Genomic DNA, 19,044 nt, shown 5'->3' with positions numbered 1-19,044 from the left:
GAGGAGGGGGGGAGAGGATAGATACAATGAGAGGGAGGAGGACGACGAGGGGAGTAGAAGTTGGGGGTGCAGGTTCGGTTCATCTGGAGGAATGATCTCCGAAGGGTTTTGATGACACCATTGCGCGTCTCTGCAGACCAATCAGACGAATCCCTCTCAGTCGGTGAAGGGCTACACAGGTGAGGGAATGATGATTACGACGATAATCATGCTTGGGAGAGGAGGAGGAGGGTGGGGGGAGGAAGGATGGTGCAGGGTGAAATGATGGAAGGGGAAGGTAGACGCGAGGGTGATATTCAGCTTGTGACAGGCATGGTGAGCAAGTCGCAACGATTCTCGCGTCCTCGCCGCGCCACGGCGCCATGTCCAGGGTCTTATGACCCCGTTCGAGGGTTTCTGGTGAGAAACGAGGACGCAGATGATTCTTTTTTGTCCTCTCCTCCTTCCGAGCCTCCGCATCACTCCCTCCTGCTCCTCATGCGCTTCCCAGTTCTGGATCCTTGCCACCTCCTCTTCCTCTTCTCCCCTCCATGAACACACTGAAGACCGCTCATCTCTCCCTCCGTCCTCTTCTTCTTTCTCTCTCTTCGTCCGTCCTATCGTTGATTAAACGACAACAGGCCGTCCATTCACGGAAGGACTTCAATTTTGGCGCCTCCCGCGCTTTCTGCCAGCCCATCGTGTCCCCCGACTACGTGAAGGGCAGAAGGTAATTATTCCCCCTCCTCTCACTTCTCTTACTCCTTGCAGGTCCAACAACACGACCGGGCCCGGCCCAGGGCAGTACGAGGTGAGTTGGGGAGGGCTGGAAGACAATTCCCTCCGCTCATTCATGCCCTCAATCCGCTCAAGCATTGCTCCTTTCCTCGTCCTCGTCCTCGTCCTCGTCCTCGTCCTCGTCCTCGTTCTCGTCCTCGTCCTCGTCCTCGTCCTCGTCCTCGTCCTCGTCCTCGTCCTCCCTCCTCCACCACCTCCTCCTCTTCTTTCTCCTCCTCCTCCTCCTCCTCCTCCTCCTCCTCCTCCTCTTTCTCCTCCTCCTCCTCCTCCTCGCCATCCTCGCCTTCCTCTTCCTTCATTTTTCGCGCTGTCCTTGACCTTCGTCTGGTGCACCTGATGGTCTAAATTTTCTCTCTCAGGCCAGCGTCGATCTCACAAGCCCGCGGTATGCTGGGAAGAAAGTTCCCTTTAGTTCGGGCACAGAGAGATTCCACGAGCTCAAGAAGGTGAGGGAGGAGGCGAGCAGTGCGAAGTAAGAGAAAAGGGAAGTAAGAGGAAGGTGGGGAGGCGAAGGCAACACGGAGGAGGGGAAGGGTGAGGAGAGCGTGAAAGCCTCACGATGTTTGTCTGCAGGCGTACGGGACAGGGGAAGGAGCAGGAGGTGAGTTGAACGTCCTACCAGATTGTCTTGACGCGTGGCGGTAGAGTATGACTACGAAAGTATCGCAAGGATCACTGGAGCCTTCAACGAGCTGAACAAGAAGGTGAGGAGAGGGGGAGGGAGAGGGAGAGGGAGAGGGAGAGAGAGAGAGGGAGGGAATGTGGGATTTTCCTCTTCTTCATCCTCGTACGGCCATCGTCATTACTTCTTTGCTTTGCACCCCCCACCTTCCCCCTCCATATCCTCTTCAATCTCTTTATCCTTCTCCTCTTTGTCGATCCTCTTCCCTCCTATCTCGCTCCTCATCCTGCGTAATCTCACATTCTACTCATCACGTGCCTTCAGGTTCCTAGTGCTGCCTTTCGAAGTCGCACTGGAAGGAAATTCGACTACATGCGGGCAAGCAGGGTCCGTTCCTGCTCCCTCCTCCTCGTTTATCCTCCTCTTTCGCCAACTCCATTTGCTGCTTCGCAGACTCACTTTCTTCCATCCCATCTCTTCCTCTATCCATCCCTGCAATCTGCTCTTCTTCCTCCTCATCTGTTTCTTCCTCGCACGTCTTTCCAGCCTCTCCCCCCTTCCCTTACTTCCTTACCGTCTCTCTCCCTCCTCTCACTTCATCTCAGGACAATCCTCTTGACGCTCTCAAACCGCATCCTTCCCTCGGGCCATCGCTCGGCATTCATGTGGATATCAAGCCCAACCAACTGAAACCGGAGATGATGGTGATCCTCCTCCTCCTCCTCCTCTTCCTCCTCCTCCTCCTCCTCCTCCTCCTCTTCCTCCTCCTCCTCCTCCTCCTCCTCTTCCTCCTCCTCCTCCTCCTCCTCCTCTTCCTCTCCCATCTATCGTTTTCCTCGTTATCTACATTCTCATCTCATTCTTCGCCTCCCTCATATCGTTTGCTCTCTTTCTCTCTCTTCTGCTCGCCTTGAGCCTTCGCGACCGTCCCTGCGTCTCCTTCTCCCCTCCCCCTTATCATGCTGCGCAGCTTCATGATGTCTCTATCTTTCTTCCCTTATCTTTTGTTATCCCCGTGACAGCTTCTGCAAAACAGCCAGGACCAGGATACTACAACCCTCGGGCCGCCGAAGAATACTCGTTGCAGAAGGTGATGCTCGGAGGAGGGGGGAGAGAGGTGATGGTTACTGGAGGAGAGGAGGGAAGAGGAAGGCAGTAACAAGTTTCATGCGCTAGCTCCGACATTCGGCGACATTTGTCCCATCGAAACAAGACCGGTAACTCATTCTCCAACTCTTCAGCCTACTCCAATGCAATCGTTTCTTCGTCGTGATCCTGCTTCCATTTTGCCATATTCTCTTCCTACCTGCTCCCCTTTTTCATCTGTTTTTTCTATCTGCTCACTCCTCCTCTTTCCCTCCTCTCCTCCACTCCCTCTCCTCTCTCTCCCTCCACCTCTTAATCCTCCTCCCACAGGTTCGCTCAACCAGCAGAGAAATACAAAGCAACACCTGGTCCGGGTGCTTACGAGGTATATCCCATCCTCCCCACCTTCTCCCCGCCTCTTTCCTTTCACGATCCACCTGCCGTCCTCCTCTTACCAGCCCTCCTCTTCTTCCTTCCCGGTTTCCCTTCTTTCCTTGTCCTCAGCTCCGTATGCCTTCTTTTCGAGCTTTCTTCTATTGTTTCTACCTTGCCTTGCTTCCTCGTTTCTTGCCTCTTGTCTTCCCTGCTGCTCTTCTCGCTTCCTCTCCTCACTTTCCCGGCAGGTGCTCAAGGATCAATCACAAAAAGTGGAGGCGACGATGTCGGTAAGACTACTCCTCCTCCTCCCCCTCCTCTCCGTCTCCTCCGTCTCCTCATCCATTGTGCCTTCTCCCTCCTATCTTCCCTCCTCCTCTTCCCTCCTCTTCCTTCTTCCTTCCTATTCTCTTCCCTAGTCTTCCTTCTGTCTCTCCGCCCTTGTCTCTCTACCTCCTCCACATCAACCGCCTCCTCCTCAGGCACCACCACCACCACCACCACCGCCTCCTCATCCTCCTCCTCCTCCTCCTCCTCGCTCACTCAGCTGCTACAGGCGTTTGTCTCTAGCACAGAGAGAGAGGTGGACATCAAGGCGAGGACCGTGGCACCGGGCCCCGCGTACTACAACCCGGTGAGAGGAGAGCTTGACACGCGAAGGGGAGAGATGGGGAGAGAGGCAGGTCTGCAGAGATACAAGAGGACGATGGGGGGAGGTTGAGAGTAAGGGAGGAGGGAAGGAAGGGAAAAGGAAGGCAAAGATGTATGACTGTGTGTGGGGAGACGGAGCAAGACCTGACGTTCCTTTGTCAGAACGTGATTCGCAAGAAGTCGTTCCATTACAACTCGAACCAGCGATGGGTCTGAGCTGGCAGCAACCAGTCTTCACTTGACACCTTTCATGGTTCCCCTCAAGGCTGGTTGGAATAAAATCGAACTGAGGCCTTGAGCCGTGAAAGGCAACTCCATGTCAAACAGCCAGGAACACTGGGTCTTGTTAGGAGGCACCTCCGAGCCTACCAGCTGGGGATTGTGACTGAGATTGTTCGGACTGCAGCCCACCGGTCGTATCAGTCCGAGGACGCTGACTGATAGTCGCCCGGCTCGTTGCTCTCGTCCTCCCTCAAGATCTGCCTGATCCTTTCTTTCTCTGCGGAGCAGAACATCAGCGAGAGTTTGAGCAAGCCTGCAGCCTTACCTCTAGCCCGCTCTTCCTTTATCGCATCCTTCACCCGCTCCACGTACAGGTCCTCTCGGTCCACCGGAGGAAGCCTCCTCCTCTTCCTCCTCTTCCTCCCGCCCACGTAGAAGGGGTCGATCATGCGCATAAGCTCCTTCTTGAAGGTCCTCCTCGTCATCAGGTCAACAGTATCCCCGTACTCCTCCAAGACCACGAACGGCACAGAGTCGTTGGCTACCCCCTGGATCCTGAAGGAGACGACCGACTCGAGTCGTCCCGTGGACACACGTCCCAACCCTCCCACATGGTCCAGCAGCTGGGACTTGTAAACGTCGATCCTTGCTCGCTGCCTCCGGCGGTCGATGGTAAGGACGATGATGGAGTCCTGGCCGAAAGAGAGGTCCAGATGCGACTTGGCATCAGGGGAGGAGGAAGGAGGCTCTCGCACGGAGATCACGGTCGCGTTCCTCCTGCACTCTCCTGTGACCAGTTTGCGATGGAGCTTTGCAAGCTCGAGCACATTCATCTGCCTCTCTCCCAGCCTGTCAGGGCGCAAGATGTCCTCTGACGTTCGCACCGCCTTCCCGTTGCTGTCGAGCAGGAATCCGTTCACGGCAGAGTTCAGCTCAAGGTTGTAGGAGGACTGCAGGCTGCTCCCAAGAAAGCCCACAACGATCCTTCCCTTGTTCTTCACCACCCGCAGGCTCCAGCTGCTCCTCTTGCGCTTATCGGCTCCCGTGAGGAGATTAGTGGCCCAGCGGACGATGGGGTGTGCAGAGACATCGACCCTGACAACTCGCATGCCCGATTGAGAGAAGTTCACACCATTTAACCTATCTCCCTCCACCTCCAAGTCGTCGAACTTGCACGGGGCAGAGGTAGGCAGGGGGAAGGAGAGGTTGTTGAGCAGCACCGTCTCCTCGCGGAAATTCACAGATAGAGAAATGTCCTCCTTCATTACCTTGAGCATCATCGACTCCTGGGGGTCGATCGGCCTCGCTTTCCTCTCCCTTCCCTCCGTATGCTCGTTTGTGACCATCGGGATGGCGTTGGAAGCATCCCCCTCCATGTACTTCTCCCACTCAAACTTTCCCCGTTTCGGAAGCTGCGTGAGCTGCTGTGCGCGCTGCTTCCAAGTCAAAGCGTTCTCCTTCAAGACCTTGTCCATCTCATCCTCGGCTAAGGCGTCACGGATGACGTCATCGGCGATTGCGAGGGCTCTCTCCGGTCTTGAAAGAGCTTCTGCTCCAGCTTCTTCCTGCTTCGCTTGAGCCTCCTCTAGTGAGATTCGATGCCATCTCTCTGCCTCCTCTGTGTTCCCCAGCACTCTGTACGTAAACTCGATCTGTCTCGCTACCTCGCTCGAGGTTGAAGAGAATCGTTTTGACCAGTACATGTTCTCGAGCAAACCAACGCTGATCTGCATCGGCACATCATCTTTCTGCCAGTCCTTGAACAGCTCTCCCGTCTGCTCAAAAACTGTCTGATCAGATCCCGCGCAGTCTGGCAGGTACCGGAAACCAGCTTCAGCCAAGTTCTCGGGCGTAAGGTTCCTATGCAAGCCTTTCTTGCCGTGCGGGTAACCTGATTGCTGAGACACAAAGCTCTGCAGCCTGTCCTCCTTGCCTTGCACGGAAAGAAGCGATCTGCGAGCAAGCATCTCCCTGTGCTTTTTCTCCTCCTCAAGAGTTTCAAAGTCCCCCTCATACAAACTCTCGTCCGATGCCACAGCCTGCTCAGACCCGTCTGCCTTTGACTCTGAAGACTCCTCCTCCTCCTCCTCCTCCTCATTCCTCCCGGCAACCTGACTTGCTTGCCTTTTCTGCCCCGCGATGGAGTCCTTCCTTTGCTTGAGTGCTTGCAAGGCTTGCAACTTTCTCAGTTTCCTCCTGTCACGCTTCGGCATGAAATTTGCTTTCCGCGGATAGTGCCCTATCTCCCCCGCCATGGCTTTCTTGGTCGGCTGCTTCAACTTTAGCCTCGATTTGATCCTGCTGAGAGGCTGTTTCTTCTGCTGCAGGGTCTCCTTCACGTCTTCCTTCGTAACTCCTCCAAGGCGCGTTGGATGAACGAGCCCTCCGCCGATCCTCACTGGCTCCATAGAAAACTCCTCCTTTCTCTTCTTTCTTTCATCCTCTCTCTTTTGTTTCCGAGTTTGTTTCTTCTTCTTCTGCCTCCTCACTTTTGCCCCCTTCGACATTTGCTTCAACTTCCCTCTACCTCCCACCACCCGCAGGCACGGCAGGGCTGGAGCCTCTTCCGAGCGGAGAGAACACTCAGCGTGAAGGAGAGGCTGGCAGAAGGGAGGAGCAGGATGATCCGCTCTGTCATGATGCAGCCATGTCTCTTGTCCCTGCCCTGCCGTCAGCGCTACCAGCGCCACCATCAACACCCGGCCCGCCATCCATGGATCGGCCTTTGCGACCACTCGAACTCGTCATATACCTCATGGACCAGCAGTTTTTCAGTATTTGCAGTTTTGTCGGAGCTACTGCACCCGGCCCACCGGGCCCGATCCTTTGCCGCTGCAGTGTTTACTCAAAGTTAGGTAAAGATTTAGTACGAGGATAATCAGCCGTGGTACTGTTTTGATTGGGAAGATGTAGATATTTGGGTACCAGACTTGGATCAGGTACAAAAACCATATACAGATCAACAATGACTTTTACCGGACCACCCCTGAGGGACTTGTTGACAGTGGCGGCGTTCGAAGGGGGGTCAGATAGGGTAGGGTGGTTCTCTATGTCTCGGTAAGTTGACCGACAGGTCATGCTTCTCAAGGGTGGGTGGATAACAATCAATATGAGGGAGGGGTCCTTGGGAAGGATGTAGAGAGAAGGGTGGATGGTTTTGTGGGAGGGGTGGTGAATGAAACATGGGGAAAGAGGACCAGGGCGAAGGATGTAGAGACTGGGGGAAAGCGTGAAGGTCGAAATCTGAGGGGGAGGGGAGGGGAGGGGAGGGGAGGAAAGGGAGGCAGAGGGAGGCAGGGAAGGGAGGCTGAGAATAGGGAGCGAGGGTAGGGGTGTAGGGAAAAGAGAGGACTTTGATGGTACATTCATGGGTAGGGTGATGATTGACATACTTTGCTCAAGGTGGGTACCTCGAATGAACAATTTTGCAGTTCATGGGTGGGTCCAGGATTCCCCCACACCTGTTTAAGTCATCACCTCCGGTTGAAATAGGGTAGGGTACTTGGGTAGGGTAGATGTTTAGCTGGTAAGTCGGCCAATGACGGGATGAAAACTCGGATCACAAGGGGGTTCTGATTTTTGGGGGTACATGGGGAGATAGGGGTAGTGTAGAAGAATCTTGCCAGAAGGGGTGGGTAGTTGTGATGGGCCGAGGGCTCAAGATATACAGATCTTGAAAGATAGGTGGGGTGGTATCATTGATCAACGGCCGAGAGAGAAAGGTGGGTATTAAGATGGAGAAAAACCGGGTCATCTAATTTGCAGGGGGTGGTGCTTGAGGGGTGCTCGTCCGGGGATCCTCCCCCCAAAAAATATGAGCAACGATGTGGGGGAAGTAGAGCAGAGGTGGGTGGGTGAAAAATTTGGGGGGTGGAAGATTATTATGGTTGTTAACATGTGGGGTGGTACCCATCGGGGTCCAATAATGATGGTAGGAGGTTTTACACTACCCCCTCATTTACTATTCCATGTACCTCCTGAATGTGGTGTTGACCCGGGATTGAATAATTTTGGGGGTGGGTACACGGTAGCATTGACCGGTGGAAATGTGCGTCTTTGTCACGGGGTGGGTACTAAAATTGACCCTATCGGAGGCGAGGCCTGAGATAGGGTAGGGTACTTCCTTTCCTTAGAGTGGACTAGGATGCACTAACCACCCACCTTCGAAAATGACCCCACCTCATCGAAAATATCACCCCTACCCACTATGTGTGATCTGGTCCCGAATCGTATTTTTAACATCCCCTGGTAGTATACACCACCCCTACCTGGTAGAAGGGACCCAAGGTCTGGTCAGGTATCCGGTATCACCGAGGTGGGTGAGTCGATGACCCGACGCTCTTCCCAAAGTCAAGTTCACATTATACAATGGAGTACCCGTACTATACCGTCAACCTACCTACCCCCGGGATAGAATAGACCTACCCCATGCATGACAACCCCCATGGTGGTACCAACTACCACTCACGCTGCGCTGACACTGATGAAAATGCGTGAGCTGCGCCTCGAATCCCATCGCAGCTTCCTTGCGCGTTCCCCGGGACCCCCCAGTCCTCATCCACTGGATTCCTGCCTTTTCATCACATCTCCCAATGCTCGGATGTGACCGGAATGTGTCAATGCAACCTATTCAGGATGTTTTGACTGTTTCATTTGCTTGCATGTGCCTTGGATCACTATTTGTTTGTAGGAGATTCGTACGGACTGTCATTGCGACATGCACTCTTTTCATATGTAGAAACAGTTCTCCCCCAAGATTTTGATTTGATTTTGTGGAGCCAGTGGCACAATCCCGTTCCGTTGTTGTCATCATCATTGTTGCGTAATGAATATTTCGCCCCGTAAACAGGATCACCCATTATCTTGCTAGAAACTTTTTAGCAGCTCGCAATTCGGTGTGAATGTAGCATGAAACTCACAATGCTCACAATATTCGCAACGTTCCATCGAAATGAAGTGATCCTTTGCTAACCCTCTTCGTGCAGGCTGGCATCATGAGCGAGAACGATCACCCACACGCACCAAAGAAGACCAAGACGACAGCTCCTGTCTCTGCTTTTCGAAAGTCCCTCGGAAATGAGGTGAATAGCGCCTATGCCGTGCTATGCTTGAATCCTTGATCTGCGTTATGTTCTCTTACCGTCTCTCCCTTCACCTCGTTTTCTTGTTGTGTCCTGCACCTCCGAATTTCTCCATGTCTCACCAGTGCTCGCAGAAGGGTCTGGTCAACTCATGGAATGAGTGGGACACCTTGGAAGAGATCATCGTTGGGATCGCAGACAAGGCTGTGATCCCTCCCAAAGAGCCGGCGTTTGAGGTGCAGCGAGAAACAACATCCGGCTGGTCCTTGCTGAAGTGAGTTGCGCAGATGAAAGTGAAGGACTCTGGGAAGATCCACATGCTTGAGGGCACAGGTAGCAGGAGGGGGGTCTGTGACTAATCTAGACCTGACATGCAGCTCGGTAGGATACAGGACAGAACAGTCGATCAAGATGGCAAACGATCAGTTGAACTACTTCGTAGAGCTGCTCGAGGTCATTTAGCCCACCACCACCACCACCACCACCTCCTCCTCCTCCTCCTTCACCTCCTCCACCTCCTTCACCTCCTCCACCTCCTCCTCCTCCTCCTCACATGCCTTGTCCCTTGTAGCTCCTCTTCTTCTTGCAACAATCGTGGATGTTTCGAGACTGACAAGGGTGATGGGCAGGGAGAGGGAGTTGTTGTCCGCCGACCTGATGTCGTCGACTTCAACGTCCCCGTTAAGACGCCTGACTGGGAGGTCCCGCGAATGAACACCTCCGCATGCCCTCGCGACCTTCTCCTAACACTTGGTGAGCGTTAGAACAGGGTCAGATTATCAAGGGAGGAAGGGAGAAACTGGACAGCGAAGAAGGAAAGGGGAGAACTGATTTTTGTGTGACAGGAAATGAAGTGATCGAAGCTACCATGTCATGGCGGTCGCGCTTCTTTGAGTATCGCCCGTAAGCTGATGTTTCCTCCTTTCTCCCTCTCCCCTCCGTCTCGCCTCCTCGCTCTGTCCCTCTTCCTCCTTCTTTCTGAAGCTTCCCCTGCAGCTACCGCGGCATTCTCAAGGACTACATGAAGAGAGATCCTTGCATGCTCTGGACCTGCGCCCCAAAGCCGCTCATGGCGGACAACCTCTACCGCTCAGACTACCCGACAGACTACTCGGCCAAGAACAAGGAGCTCGTGCGCAACTACATATACCTGACGTCGGAGGAGGAGCCGATCTTTGACGCAGCGGACATCATGAGGTTCGGAAAGGACATCTTCGTTCACATGGGATTCACCACCAACGAGTTTGGGTTTGAGTGGCTGAGGAGGCATTGCGCTTCAAGGGGCATGCGCGCGCACATGCTGCATTTCCCCGACGACCTCTGCCCCTTCCACTGCGATGCAACGTTCGTCCCCCTCCGCCCTTACCTGGCGCTCGAGAACCCTGCTCGGCCCATGGAGCCGTTTGAGAGGAGGATCTTCGAGGTGAGAATGAGGATGAGAGGATGAGATCGCTCGGAGAGAGGGTGGATACGTAGAGAGAGGAGAGAATTGAACGGGAGAAGGTAGAAGGAGGCCCGAGAGGGGTGAAGGAAGTGGGCAGCAGGGAACAAGATCACGCAAACAAGAGAGGCGGAGGGGGATGAAGGGGAGGGGATGAAGAGTACAAGTGAGGGATCGGGGACGAGGAGGAAGGTGTGATTTTGCTGAGCAGGAGAACGACTGGAAGCTCATAACAGCAGCTCAACCCAACACCATGGAGATGCCCGCTCTGTCCCAGTGCTCCCCTTGGCTGTGCATGAACGTCCTGTCCCTCAGCGAGAAAGTCATCTTTTGTGAGGAGACGGAGAAGGAGATGATGAACCTCTTCAACGACTACGTGAGGATCTCATCAGCTTCTCCCTCTCCCTTCCCCTCCCTCTCCCTCTTCTATCCTCCTCTCTCTTCTTCTTCCTGATTCTTCTGTTCCCCTTCCCTCTCCATCTCTCCTCGGCCTTTCTTCTGCGTCTCTTGCTCCAGCTCTCCCTTGCTCCTTCCCTCACCTGCTTTAACTCTCCTCGCAGGGTTTCGACACGATCCCCGTCCCCTTCCGCAACGTCTTCGAGTTCGGAGGCTCTTTCCACTGCGTCACCACTGACATCAGGAGGAGAGGAAAGAAGCAGTCATATTTCAAGGTCTCCTCCCCCTCCGACTTCCCTTGTCTGCTTCCCTGCTTTCTCTCGTCCTCTCTTCTCTCCCCATCGCTCGCTGCCCCTTGCTCTCCTTCGTATGCCCTCTTCCTCGTCCTCCTCACGTTTCTTCCTTCAACTTTTGATCGCCTCCTCCGGCTCTCTTACTTGGCTGCACCAGGCGCTTGACGCGCAGGAAGCTGCGGCACAGTAACCTCTCCCCTCCTCCCCTCGTCTCCTCCCCTGCCCTCCTCCTCCTCCTCCCTCTGCCTTCTCTCTCCGCCCATCTTAAGGCTCACGAGTCGGTCTCTGGGTTTTATTATTTAGTTTTCCTTGTAGGAACTATTAACTGTACATAGCGCATGCGAGTGAAGCGGCTGTTCAGTCCTCCCGGCTCCCCCTGCCCCCCCCCCCCCCCCCCCCAAAATTGCCCCTCCTGCTCCTCCTTCACTTCCTACTCCATCTGTTCCTCCTGCTCCCTCCTCCACCTATTTCCGTCGTCTCCACTATCCAGTCCCTTCTGGCAAGTTATCCTTCCCCTGCTTCGTCATCGCTCCTACGTCACTGGGCCTCGTCGGCCAGAAGTTCCACCCCGTCCTCCACCCCACAGCGAACTTGCAGGTCCTGCCCGCCGTCAAAGCGAACCTGCGACAGGTAAGATAGAGGAGTGAAGGGGAAGGAGAGTTGATGGAGGGGAAAGAGCGGGAGAGCAAAAGACAGGCAGGGACAGGCTGAGGAAAATCGCGACGAAGAGAAAGAGCTCGAAGAAGAGGAACAGAAAACGGAATCAAAAGATGTCAGTGTGATTTTACCATGAAGGTCTCTTCACTCAACTTTTCCTTGATCTGCAAGCTGGTGTCAATCCCCTGATCGCATTCTAGCTGCAACCTTCTCCTCCCCCCCCTCCTCATCCTCGATCCCTCTTTACCCTCCCTCCACTCATCCCTTTCCTCCCCATTCCCTTCTCTTTGTCCACGATCTTCCAAAATCCCTTCCTCTCTTTGCTTCCCCTCTCCCTTGATTGCAGCCATTCGTTGCTCACCTTTCCATTCCGCCAAACGCCGTCGGGGAACTTGGAAAGTGTCAGTTAAAACAGATCACCTATGTCTTCATTCCCCTCTCTTACCCTCCCCCCCCACACACACACCGGCACGTCCTCCTCCTCTCCCCTAAAGCCTCTACTTGCACCACTTTCTGCGAACATCCCACTTTGTCTTCAACATTATCTCACCTGTTTTTTTATTCTCCTCCCCACCACCAGCTCCTCCAGCTCCTTCCTCCTCTTCTCCAGGAAAGCTGCCGCGCTCTTGTGCTCAATCGATATGATCACTCCTTCTGTATGCAGACCCACCTGCAGATCACTCCTTAACCTCCTCCTCCTCCTCCTCCTCCTCCTCCTTCACATCTCCCATCACCTCATCCTACTCCCCTTCTCTCCTCCCAACTCCCTTCTTTCTCCTCCTCATCCACTCTCCCCTGCCTCCTCTCGCCTCGTCCTTTCTCATCTCTTACAGCTGGCCAGAAGCTCGAGCCCTCGGGTAAGTCATCAAAGGCGATCCCTTGAGGCACCTGCCACGCCATATAAGAAAAGCACAGATCTCTTCCTCTTCCTCTTCCTCTCCCTCTCCTCTTCCACCTCCTCTTCCTCCTTCTCTTCCTCCTCTTCCTCATATTCCTCTCCCTCTTCCTCCTCTTCCACCTCCTCTTCCTCCTTCTCTTCCTCCTCTTCCTCATATTCTTCCTCTCCCACCTCTTCCTTCTCCTTCTCTTCGTTCTACCATTCTTTCTACCACTCCTGCCTCTCATCCCAACCTTGGCTGTACCATCCCCATCATCCGCTACCATCTCTCCTCTCCCCCTCCTCGTCCACACTCACCCCTTCCACTATAAAGGAAAGTCTCTTCTGATCGCAGTCGAGCAAGACACCCACGCTGTCTCCAGCCATGAACTTGACGCCTGCCCGGGCTGATGAGAAATGGGAGGAGGAAGAACAACGGGATGGAACGAGTTGGAAGGGCAACGAGACGAACAAGAAGGCAAGAGGAAGAGAAGGAGGAACAGGAACAGGAACAGGAGCAGGAGCAGGAGCAGGAGCAGGAGCAGGAGCAGGAGCAGGATGAGGAACAGGAACAGGAACAGGAACAGGAACAGGAACAGGAACGAGAGGAGGAAGAAAAGGTGAGCGAGAACAAGAATGACAAGGGCAAAGGCATGACGACGAAGAGGAAGAACCGGAGTTCCAGCGCTTACCGTAGGTCTTGTTCTCTCTGCCTGTCATGAATATGTCCCCCGAGCTCCCCTGGTATGCGAAACCTGTCGAGGATGTAAAAGGGAGGGAAGAAGGGAAGAAGAAAGGAGAAGACAAGGAGAGGAGGCGACGAAACGAGGAGACAAGGAGACGAGAGCAGGAGGGAGGAGGGGGCGAACTAGGGTTGTTAAGGAAGTGAGAACTTACCTAAGCCGCAGCCCTGCAGCTCGCAACCCAAGAAGATTCGACCTGGACTTCTTTGCTCGGTGACAACTCCTGATCCCGGTGAGTCAAGAGAACGCATACGAACAAATGGCAACAGCGAGAAGCAGCTTCCTCCGATATTACTCCTCACCCACTACGAAGGACGACCGCTCGTTCGTCGCTCCTGGATTCATCTGACGGGATTTGATAAACCAGAGATGAGCTCCGCGACGGAAGCCAATCTCGTTGAGAAGCCCTGAAATGACAAGTGTAAGAGATGAGGTGAATACCATCAGCAGTAATGTGGTGAGGGACAAGGCCAAAACACAAAGAGAAAGGAGGAGAGAAGAAGAAACGAAAGAAAGAAGGAGACAACGGTGGAGATGTTATCACCTGCAATGCACGTGCAGTCTTCAGACACAGGCTTGTTGACTTCTCGCCGATCTCTCGAGAGGATGGTACCACAACAAGAATGCTGCAGTTTCATCTTGAACTTTTCATAGGAAGAAGAAAGTGAGGCTCCTGTTAGAGTCTCTCCCTCCCTTCCTCCCTCCTTTCCCCTCCTTCCTCCCGCCTTGTACGGGTCGGCGATATGCCACAGGCTCATCTCCTTGTAATACTTGTACGCTTGTTTGTAATCCGTGGTGGGTATGCTTGCTGCTGTCTGCGGCAGGGAAGCACATGGCTGCTGCACCCCCGACACATCCCTTACTCTCTCTCTTCTTCCTCCTCCTCCTCCTCCTCCTCCTCCTCCTCCTCCATCTCCTTCGTCTTTGCCTTCCTCTATCTCCTCTGCAGCCTCCCCGCCCGTTCTTTCTGCTATCAGCTGCATGCATTGCTCTACAGGGTGCTGCTGAAACAACTTCTCGCAGTCTGCCAAGCTCTGGTTCTTGAAGAAGATGTACTGCTTCAGATTCACCTCCTGCCAAAAGACTTAGCTCGACACATGACATGGACCTTTCTCCCCCTCACCCCCCTCGGTGTCTTCTGCTTCGTCAGTTGCTGTAGCCCAGTCACAAGGTTGAAGCAGGAGGGAGGGAGGGGCGGGGAGAAGCATCACAACAGTGAAACGGGGATGATGAAGAGATCAGGTGGAAGAGATGATAAAGAGGAGATCAGGTGGAAGAGAAGATCAGGAAGGGGAGCAAGAGCGTGGAGGAGAAGGGGTGGAAGGGGAGCAAAATAGTACAGTTGACTACCTGGCAGTGCCGGTACCACTCCATCGCATCTCTGAACATCTGGGTATGCTCGGAGGAGCAAGAGGAGGAGAAGGAGGAGGAGATATTGAAGATAGTCCCATTGGAGTCGATAATTCCCTGGAAGCGTTTCCCCTTGCCCAGCCTGCGCTCAGAGTCACTCTCCTGCCGAGGAGACAGCAGAAGTCGTTTCCTCAGCTCGAAGAGCGTGTCGTCCTTGAACCAGGAGTCGAACAGCTGCATCAGGTTTGCTGTCGAGGCGACTGACTTGGCAGTGAGAAAACTTGACACGTGCGGGAAATCAAGTGGCCATACTCATCATCACGTTGTCGTCGTTGCTAGATGCTGCAGAATCATCTGCGAGCGCGTGAGGAGCATCAGCAGGGGGAAAGAAACACACAGGTAGAGAGACGGAAAAATTTAAAGATAGAGACAGAGACAGAGACAGAGACAGAGACAGATAAAGAGATAGAGGATACAGCATACAGAATACAGGAAAGAGATAGAAAATCGTGTACGATCGTCACCTCCGTTGTCTTCTTCTTCTGCGAGCTCATTTGTTCTGCAGAGAAGAAAGACACAAATCAGATCCATCGGGTCCATGCAGCGAAGGGAAGACAGAGAACGATGTGAGGAAAAGAAAGAGAAGAGGAGGCTGAGGGCGGGAGGAAGAAGAGAGACACAGCTGGTGACAGGAGCAGAAGCACTTCAATCATCCTACCTCGCCGAACAAGCGTCCGAGCAGTTTGCGCTTTCTGCCGGAAACAAGTGAGCTGAAAGAGAACAATTTCTCTTCTAGTCTACCAGCGTTACTTGTAGCTGATACTGTCGATTTGAAACCATCCCCTGACTGAGCAGAGAAGCGTTTAGTAAGGTACCACAACGACGTCAATACACCAGCAAGAAATGAAAACAAATGAGGTAAACGGCAGCAAAATGATGAAGATGACAAGGTTGGAGATCATGTTTGTGATACTCTTAATGATGAAAACGAATATGGAGGTAGTAGTGGTATTGATGAGAACAGTGACGATGATAGAATCATAATGACGAAGATCAAGACGAGAAAGAAGACAAAGACGCGGCAGATGAAAACAATGATCACAATTGAAACACACTCCAACCTCAATCTGATCTTCCATCTCAGTGCCGAACTTACACCGGAAGATATGCCTCCAAATGCTGCAGTCATCACAGTCAAGATGCTGGTCAATAAATTCACTCATCATAGCTCGACTCAGAACCAGCTCAACGACCTCAAGTAACGTAAATGTATCAGGTGACATCTTCTTCAATACTAACAACCTCCCCTCTCCGCTCTCTCCCCTTGCCATCCCTCCACACGCACCATGGCATCTCATCAAAGACCCTTGAAACTTGCTTGGAGCTCAGGAGGAAGCGAAAGAGAAACTCGTCCGACCCGAGCTTGCTGGCAATCTGAGAAAGAGGAAAGTACATCAACATGAACAAGGACGAGGATGAGGACGAGGACGAGGATCAGAATGAGGATCAGGATCAGAAAAAGTATGGGGAACTAGAAAGAGACGGGAAAAGGGGGAGACGAAATGCATGAAAACAATGCACCAAGGCGAGAGAGAAGGAGGGGAGTGGAAGAGAAGGAGAGGGTTCAAAAGACGCATCCTCTCCTCTCTAACCTGGTACAAACAATCCTTGGATAGGATGTGAAGCAGGGCACTTGTGTGCGACCGCACTCCCCCAGCACCCTTGGAGAAGCGACTAGCCATCGAGGGGGGGGAGGACGGAGGATCGTTGGAGTAGAGGGCGGGAACACGGAGGACGGAGTTGCGCGGCAGCTTGAAGTTGGGAGTGATCCTGGGGTACAAGCTCCTGTTGAAGTCGAGGACGATGTTCACGTCGACCTTGAGCCTCTTGGCGATCGACCTCGGAGTCTCATCCTCCTCCACAAAGTACTCCTGGACCATCAGCTCCCCGCTGAGCGGCGCCGACATGGCGGGGCTCGTGGGGATAAGGACGATGGTATTCTTCCTGAAACGAGAGCTCGGGACGAGCTCGGGGAATCGCGAGACGTTCAGCTCCATCAACTCCTTGAGGTCCACCGCAAACTTCCTAGCCAGGCTCTTGGGGGTCTCGTTCTCGCAGGCGCAGTACTCTCTGAAGCAGATGTCTTCTCTTGTCCTGCTCCTCTTGGCATTCCTCCTCCCCAGCCTTGACCCGATTGCCAACGGCAAGAGGTCGTTCAGCTTGCTCTCCATGGTGTTCTTGTCCGCATCGTATTTCCTGCCTCCCCGGTCACTGGAAAGATTCTGTCTTGACCCTCCGTGTCCCCTCTCTACCCTCTTTCCTTTGACCTCTCCTTCCCCAAATCTCGTCTCTTTCCTGCTCCATCCTCAGCCTCTGCCCTCCCCGTGAGGACTCTCCTCAACGTTGCAGCATGCCATTCTCCCCCCCCTCTCCTATCTCTTCTTCTCACCCTTCTTCGCCAAACAAATCCGCGAACGCTTGCCATCTTGTACAGCCAACAGGAGGACTCTCCTAAACAAAATCGAGGAATCAGAATTTCTGCAGACTCCTTAACAAGGATCCCTTCTCCCCGCTCCCTCCCTTTCACACTCTTAACACCTCCTCCTTCCTCCCCCTCCTCTCTTCATTCCCTCCTCCTCACAGGAAATCTTATCCTGACTGCACGCATATTGAGTCTCTCCTCGCCCCAAGGGGGGGTGGAGTAGAGGACAGTCAGATGCCCCTCGATTGGCCCGTCGACCACCGCGCAAGGAAACCATCCTTGCTCGGGGAACGAGTCGTCGCCCGACCACCACACCTGAGGCAGACCAGAACACGTCAAGAGGAGAGGACAAGGATAGAGCAGAATGAGAACGAGGAGAGGACCGGCAAGAGGTGAAAGAAGAGCAACGAGAAGGATGAACAAACAAAGAGAGCAAGAGGAGCTGGAGGTGGAGGTGGAGCAGAAGGGAAGAGCAGGAGTCTAGACCTCGCAAAGAGGATCTCGATGAGCAGGGCAGTGCACGATCCTCTCGCCATGATTCTCCCACCAATGCCACTCGACCAGCCCAGCCCGCTATAAGAAACGATGTCAAGGGCAAGGAGAGGAGAAGGATGACGACAAGGAAACGAAGGACGAGGGAGCAAGACGATCTAGAGAAGGAAGGAAGAGAGCGGGGAAGGGGAGCGGAGCAAGAATAAACACCTGCGCACAGGGAAAGTGATAAGATTTCTGCGAGCATATGTAGCAGCCGATGGAGGCTCCAGATAGGTTGCAGAGGGCACATCTCAACCCGTTGGACCTCCGGAGCTCTGAGCGAATCGACTTCTCTGCTCGGCGTGTCATAACCTGCTCGAACACGGCAAGGGGAAGACTGGGATGGCGGAAAAGGAGGGGTGTGCGGGGTGTAGTACACAACCCTCAAGGGATACAACCAGGCACGAACAACCGATCAGCCAGCAGCAACAGGCATTGCTCTCCATCAGCACTCACTCACCATCAAGATCCTGGTTGCGCAGCACGTCTGTATCAGGGGTGATCTCCCGGTTGAAGTAAACCTGCGGAGAGAACAACGCGCAATACTCATGAACATACACGTCCATCTTCACTCCGATCGGCCCCAGCAGTCTCCCCCCCCCTTCCGGCCCTGCTCCCTTCTTGAAGGGTTTCTTGCAGAAGGAGCAGGTGGGCGGATCGAGCTGGGAGGCTGCGAGCCCCTTGGAGGGACTCTGGGCAGATTTCGCTTCCTCTGTCTTCTTCTGCTCCTTCTTGCCAGCGGCAACTCCGCCTCCCGCGCCCGGCTCGGCGCTCTCCTCCCTCGCTGCATATCTCACTGACCGCTTCTTCGGTCTGCTAGACTTCCGCACCTGCTGCGTCCTCGGGCGTTGGCTGTTGTTGCTTGGCTTCACTTGAATGAAGTGGTACTCCTCCTCTTCTGCTTCCGTGGGAGCGTGTCGGGGAGGGTGCGAACGGTCATGAGCAGCTGCTGATCCGCTCTCATCGAACTCATCTGAGATTGCGATGCGTCCGCATCTGACTTCTGAAAGAGAGGCCGTCCGTGCAGTCGTAAGCATGTCGTGGCTGGCAGGCTCGGGGAGACCCAGGACCTCGAGATTGGAAGAGGAGCTGCCCTCGCAATAGGCATCCTGCTCACTCCTTGACAGTCCATACAGTAAGAAGTTGAGGGCGGGTTTCTCGTCATCGGAGCTATCCGACGATATCAGGATGAAGTCTCTTGGTTCAGACTTGTCCAACCTGACGGTCATGTGGACCAAGAGACTTTAGAGGATACTGTCTCAGCAGAGAGCGGCGGGGTTCAGATCTTCCTTACTGATGCTCATCATTGTTTCAGCGATGTTCTGTGTATCCCCTCTCGTTCCTTTCCCTTCCCTTCCATGCTGTTCCACGGCGCTCCAGTCCATGTTCCATCGTCGATTCATTTAGCCGGCAAAATCAGCACCCAAGATTTGTTTCATGAGTGCAGCTGGTGTGGT

General features: G+C 53.9%; 4 protein-coding genes across 4 annotated transcripts in view; 2 read left to right on the top strand and 2 right to left on the bottom strand.

The window, feature by feature from the left end:
- GUITHDRAFT_160922 (hypothetical protein) overlaps window positions 1–3,805 on the top strand; it is a 4,847-nt gene extending 1,042 nt beyond the window's left edge. The window contains exons 3-17 of the mRNA XM_005840703.1: window positions 137–179; window positions 311–399; window positions 621–709; window positions 751–790; window positions 1,137–1,223; window positions 1,351–1,378; window positions 1,423–1,481; window positions 1,724–1,786; window positions 2,005–2,103; window positions 2,436–2,489; window positions 2,576–2,616; window positions 2,816–2,870; window positions 3,109–3,150; window positions 3,417–3,494; window positions 3,674–3,805. Of these exons, the coding sequence (XP_005840760.1) occupies window positions 137–179; window positions 311–399; window positions 621–709; window positions 751–790; window positions 1,137–1,223; window positions 1,351–1,378; window positions 1,423–1,481; window positions 1,724–1,786; window positions 2,005–2,103; window positions 2,436–2,489; window positions 2,576–2,616; window positions 2,816–2,870; window positions 3,109–3,150; window positions 3,417–3,494; window positions 3,674–3,727 (921 nt within the window). The 3' untranslated portion in view covers window positions 3,728–3,805. The remainder of the gene's footprint in view (window positions 1–136; window positions 180–310; window positions 400–620; window positions 710–750; window positions 791–1,136; window positions 1,224–1,350; window positions 1,379–1,422; window positions 1,482–1,723; window positions 1,787–2,004; window positions 2,104–2,435; window positions 2,490–2,575; window positions 2,617–2,815; window positions 2,871–3,108; window positions 3,151–3,416; window positions 3,495–3,673) is intronic.
- A 220-nt stretch (window positions 3,806–4,025) lies between these two features.
- Window positions 4,026–6,444, bottom strand: GUITHDRAFT_132831 (hypothetical protein; the record flags this gene model as incomplete). Its single annotated transcript, XM_005840702.1, has 2 exons — window positions 4,026–4,046; window positions 4,093–6,444. 2 exons carry the CDS (start codon window positions 6,442–6,444, stop codon window positions 4,026–4,028), a joined length of 2,373 nt encoding a protein of 790 aa, XP_005840759.1.
- Window positions 6,445–8,727: 2,283 nt separating this feature from the next.
- Window positions 8,728–11,134, top strand: GUITHDRAFT_100748 (hypothetical protein; the record flags this gene model as incomplete). Its single annotated transcript, XM_005840701.1, has 10 exons — window positions 8,728–8,814; window positions 8,949–9,050; window positions 9,102–9,147; window positions 9,200–9,267; window positions 9,444–9,567; window positions 9,660–9,717; window positions 9,811–10,237; window positions 10,467–10,631; window positions 10,816–10,926; window positions 11,102–11,134. 10 exons carry the CDS (start codon window positions 8,728–8,730, stop codon window positions 11,132–11,134), a joined length of 1,221 nt encoding a protein of 406 aa, XP_005840758.1.
- Window positions 11,135–11,481: 347 nt separating this feature from the next.
- On the bottom strand, window positions 11,482–18,816 carry GUITHDRAFT_132829 (hypothetical protein; the record flags this gene model as incomplete). The annotated part of the gene is made up of 24 exons (XM_005840700.1): window positions 11,482–11,565; window positions 11,733–11,765; window positions 11,963–11,992; window positions 12,152–12,271; window positions 12,433–12,489; window positions 12,557–12,694; window positions 12,797–12,876; window positions 13,171–13,233; window positions 13,376–13,444; window positions 13,524–13,628; window positions 13,766–14,294; window positions 14,345–14,374; window positions 14,572–14,851; window positions 14,894–14,925; window positions 15,096–15,130; window positions 15,290–15,323; window positions 15,693–15,750; window positions 15,917–16,005; window positions 16,224–16,926; window positions 17,021–17,082; window positions 17,213–17,368; window positions 17,540–17,626; window positions 17,756–17,880; window positions 18,048–18,816. The coding sequence occupies 24 exons, from the start codon at window positions 18,814–18,816 to the stop codon at window positions 11,482–11,484; spliced, it is 3,768 nt and encodes a 1,255-aa protein (XP_005840757.1).
- Window positions 18,817–19,044: the final 228 nt, after the last annotated feature.

Source organism: Guillardia theta (genome assembly GCF_000315625.1).
Source record: "Guillardia theta CCMP2712 unplaced genomic scaffold GUITHscaffold_5, whole genome shotgun sequence".
Lineage (NCBI taxonomy): Eukaryota > Cryptophyceae > Pyrenomonadales > Geminigeraceae > Guillardia > Guillardia theta.
This window is presented reverse-complemented; position numbering and strand designations above follow the sequence as displayed.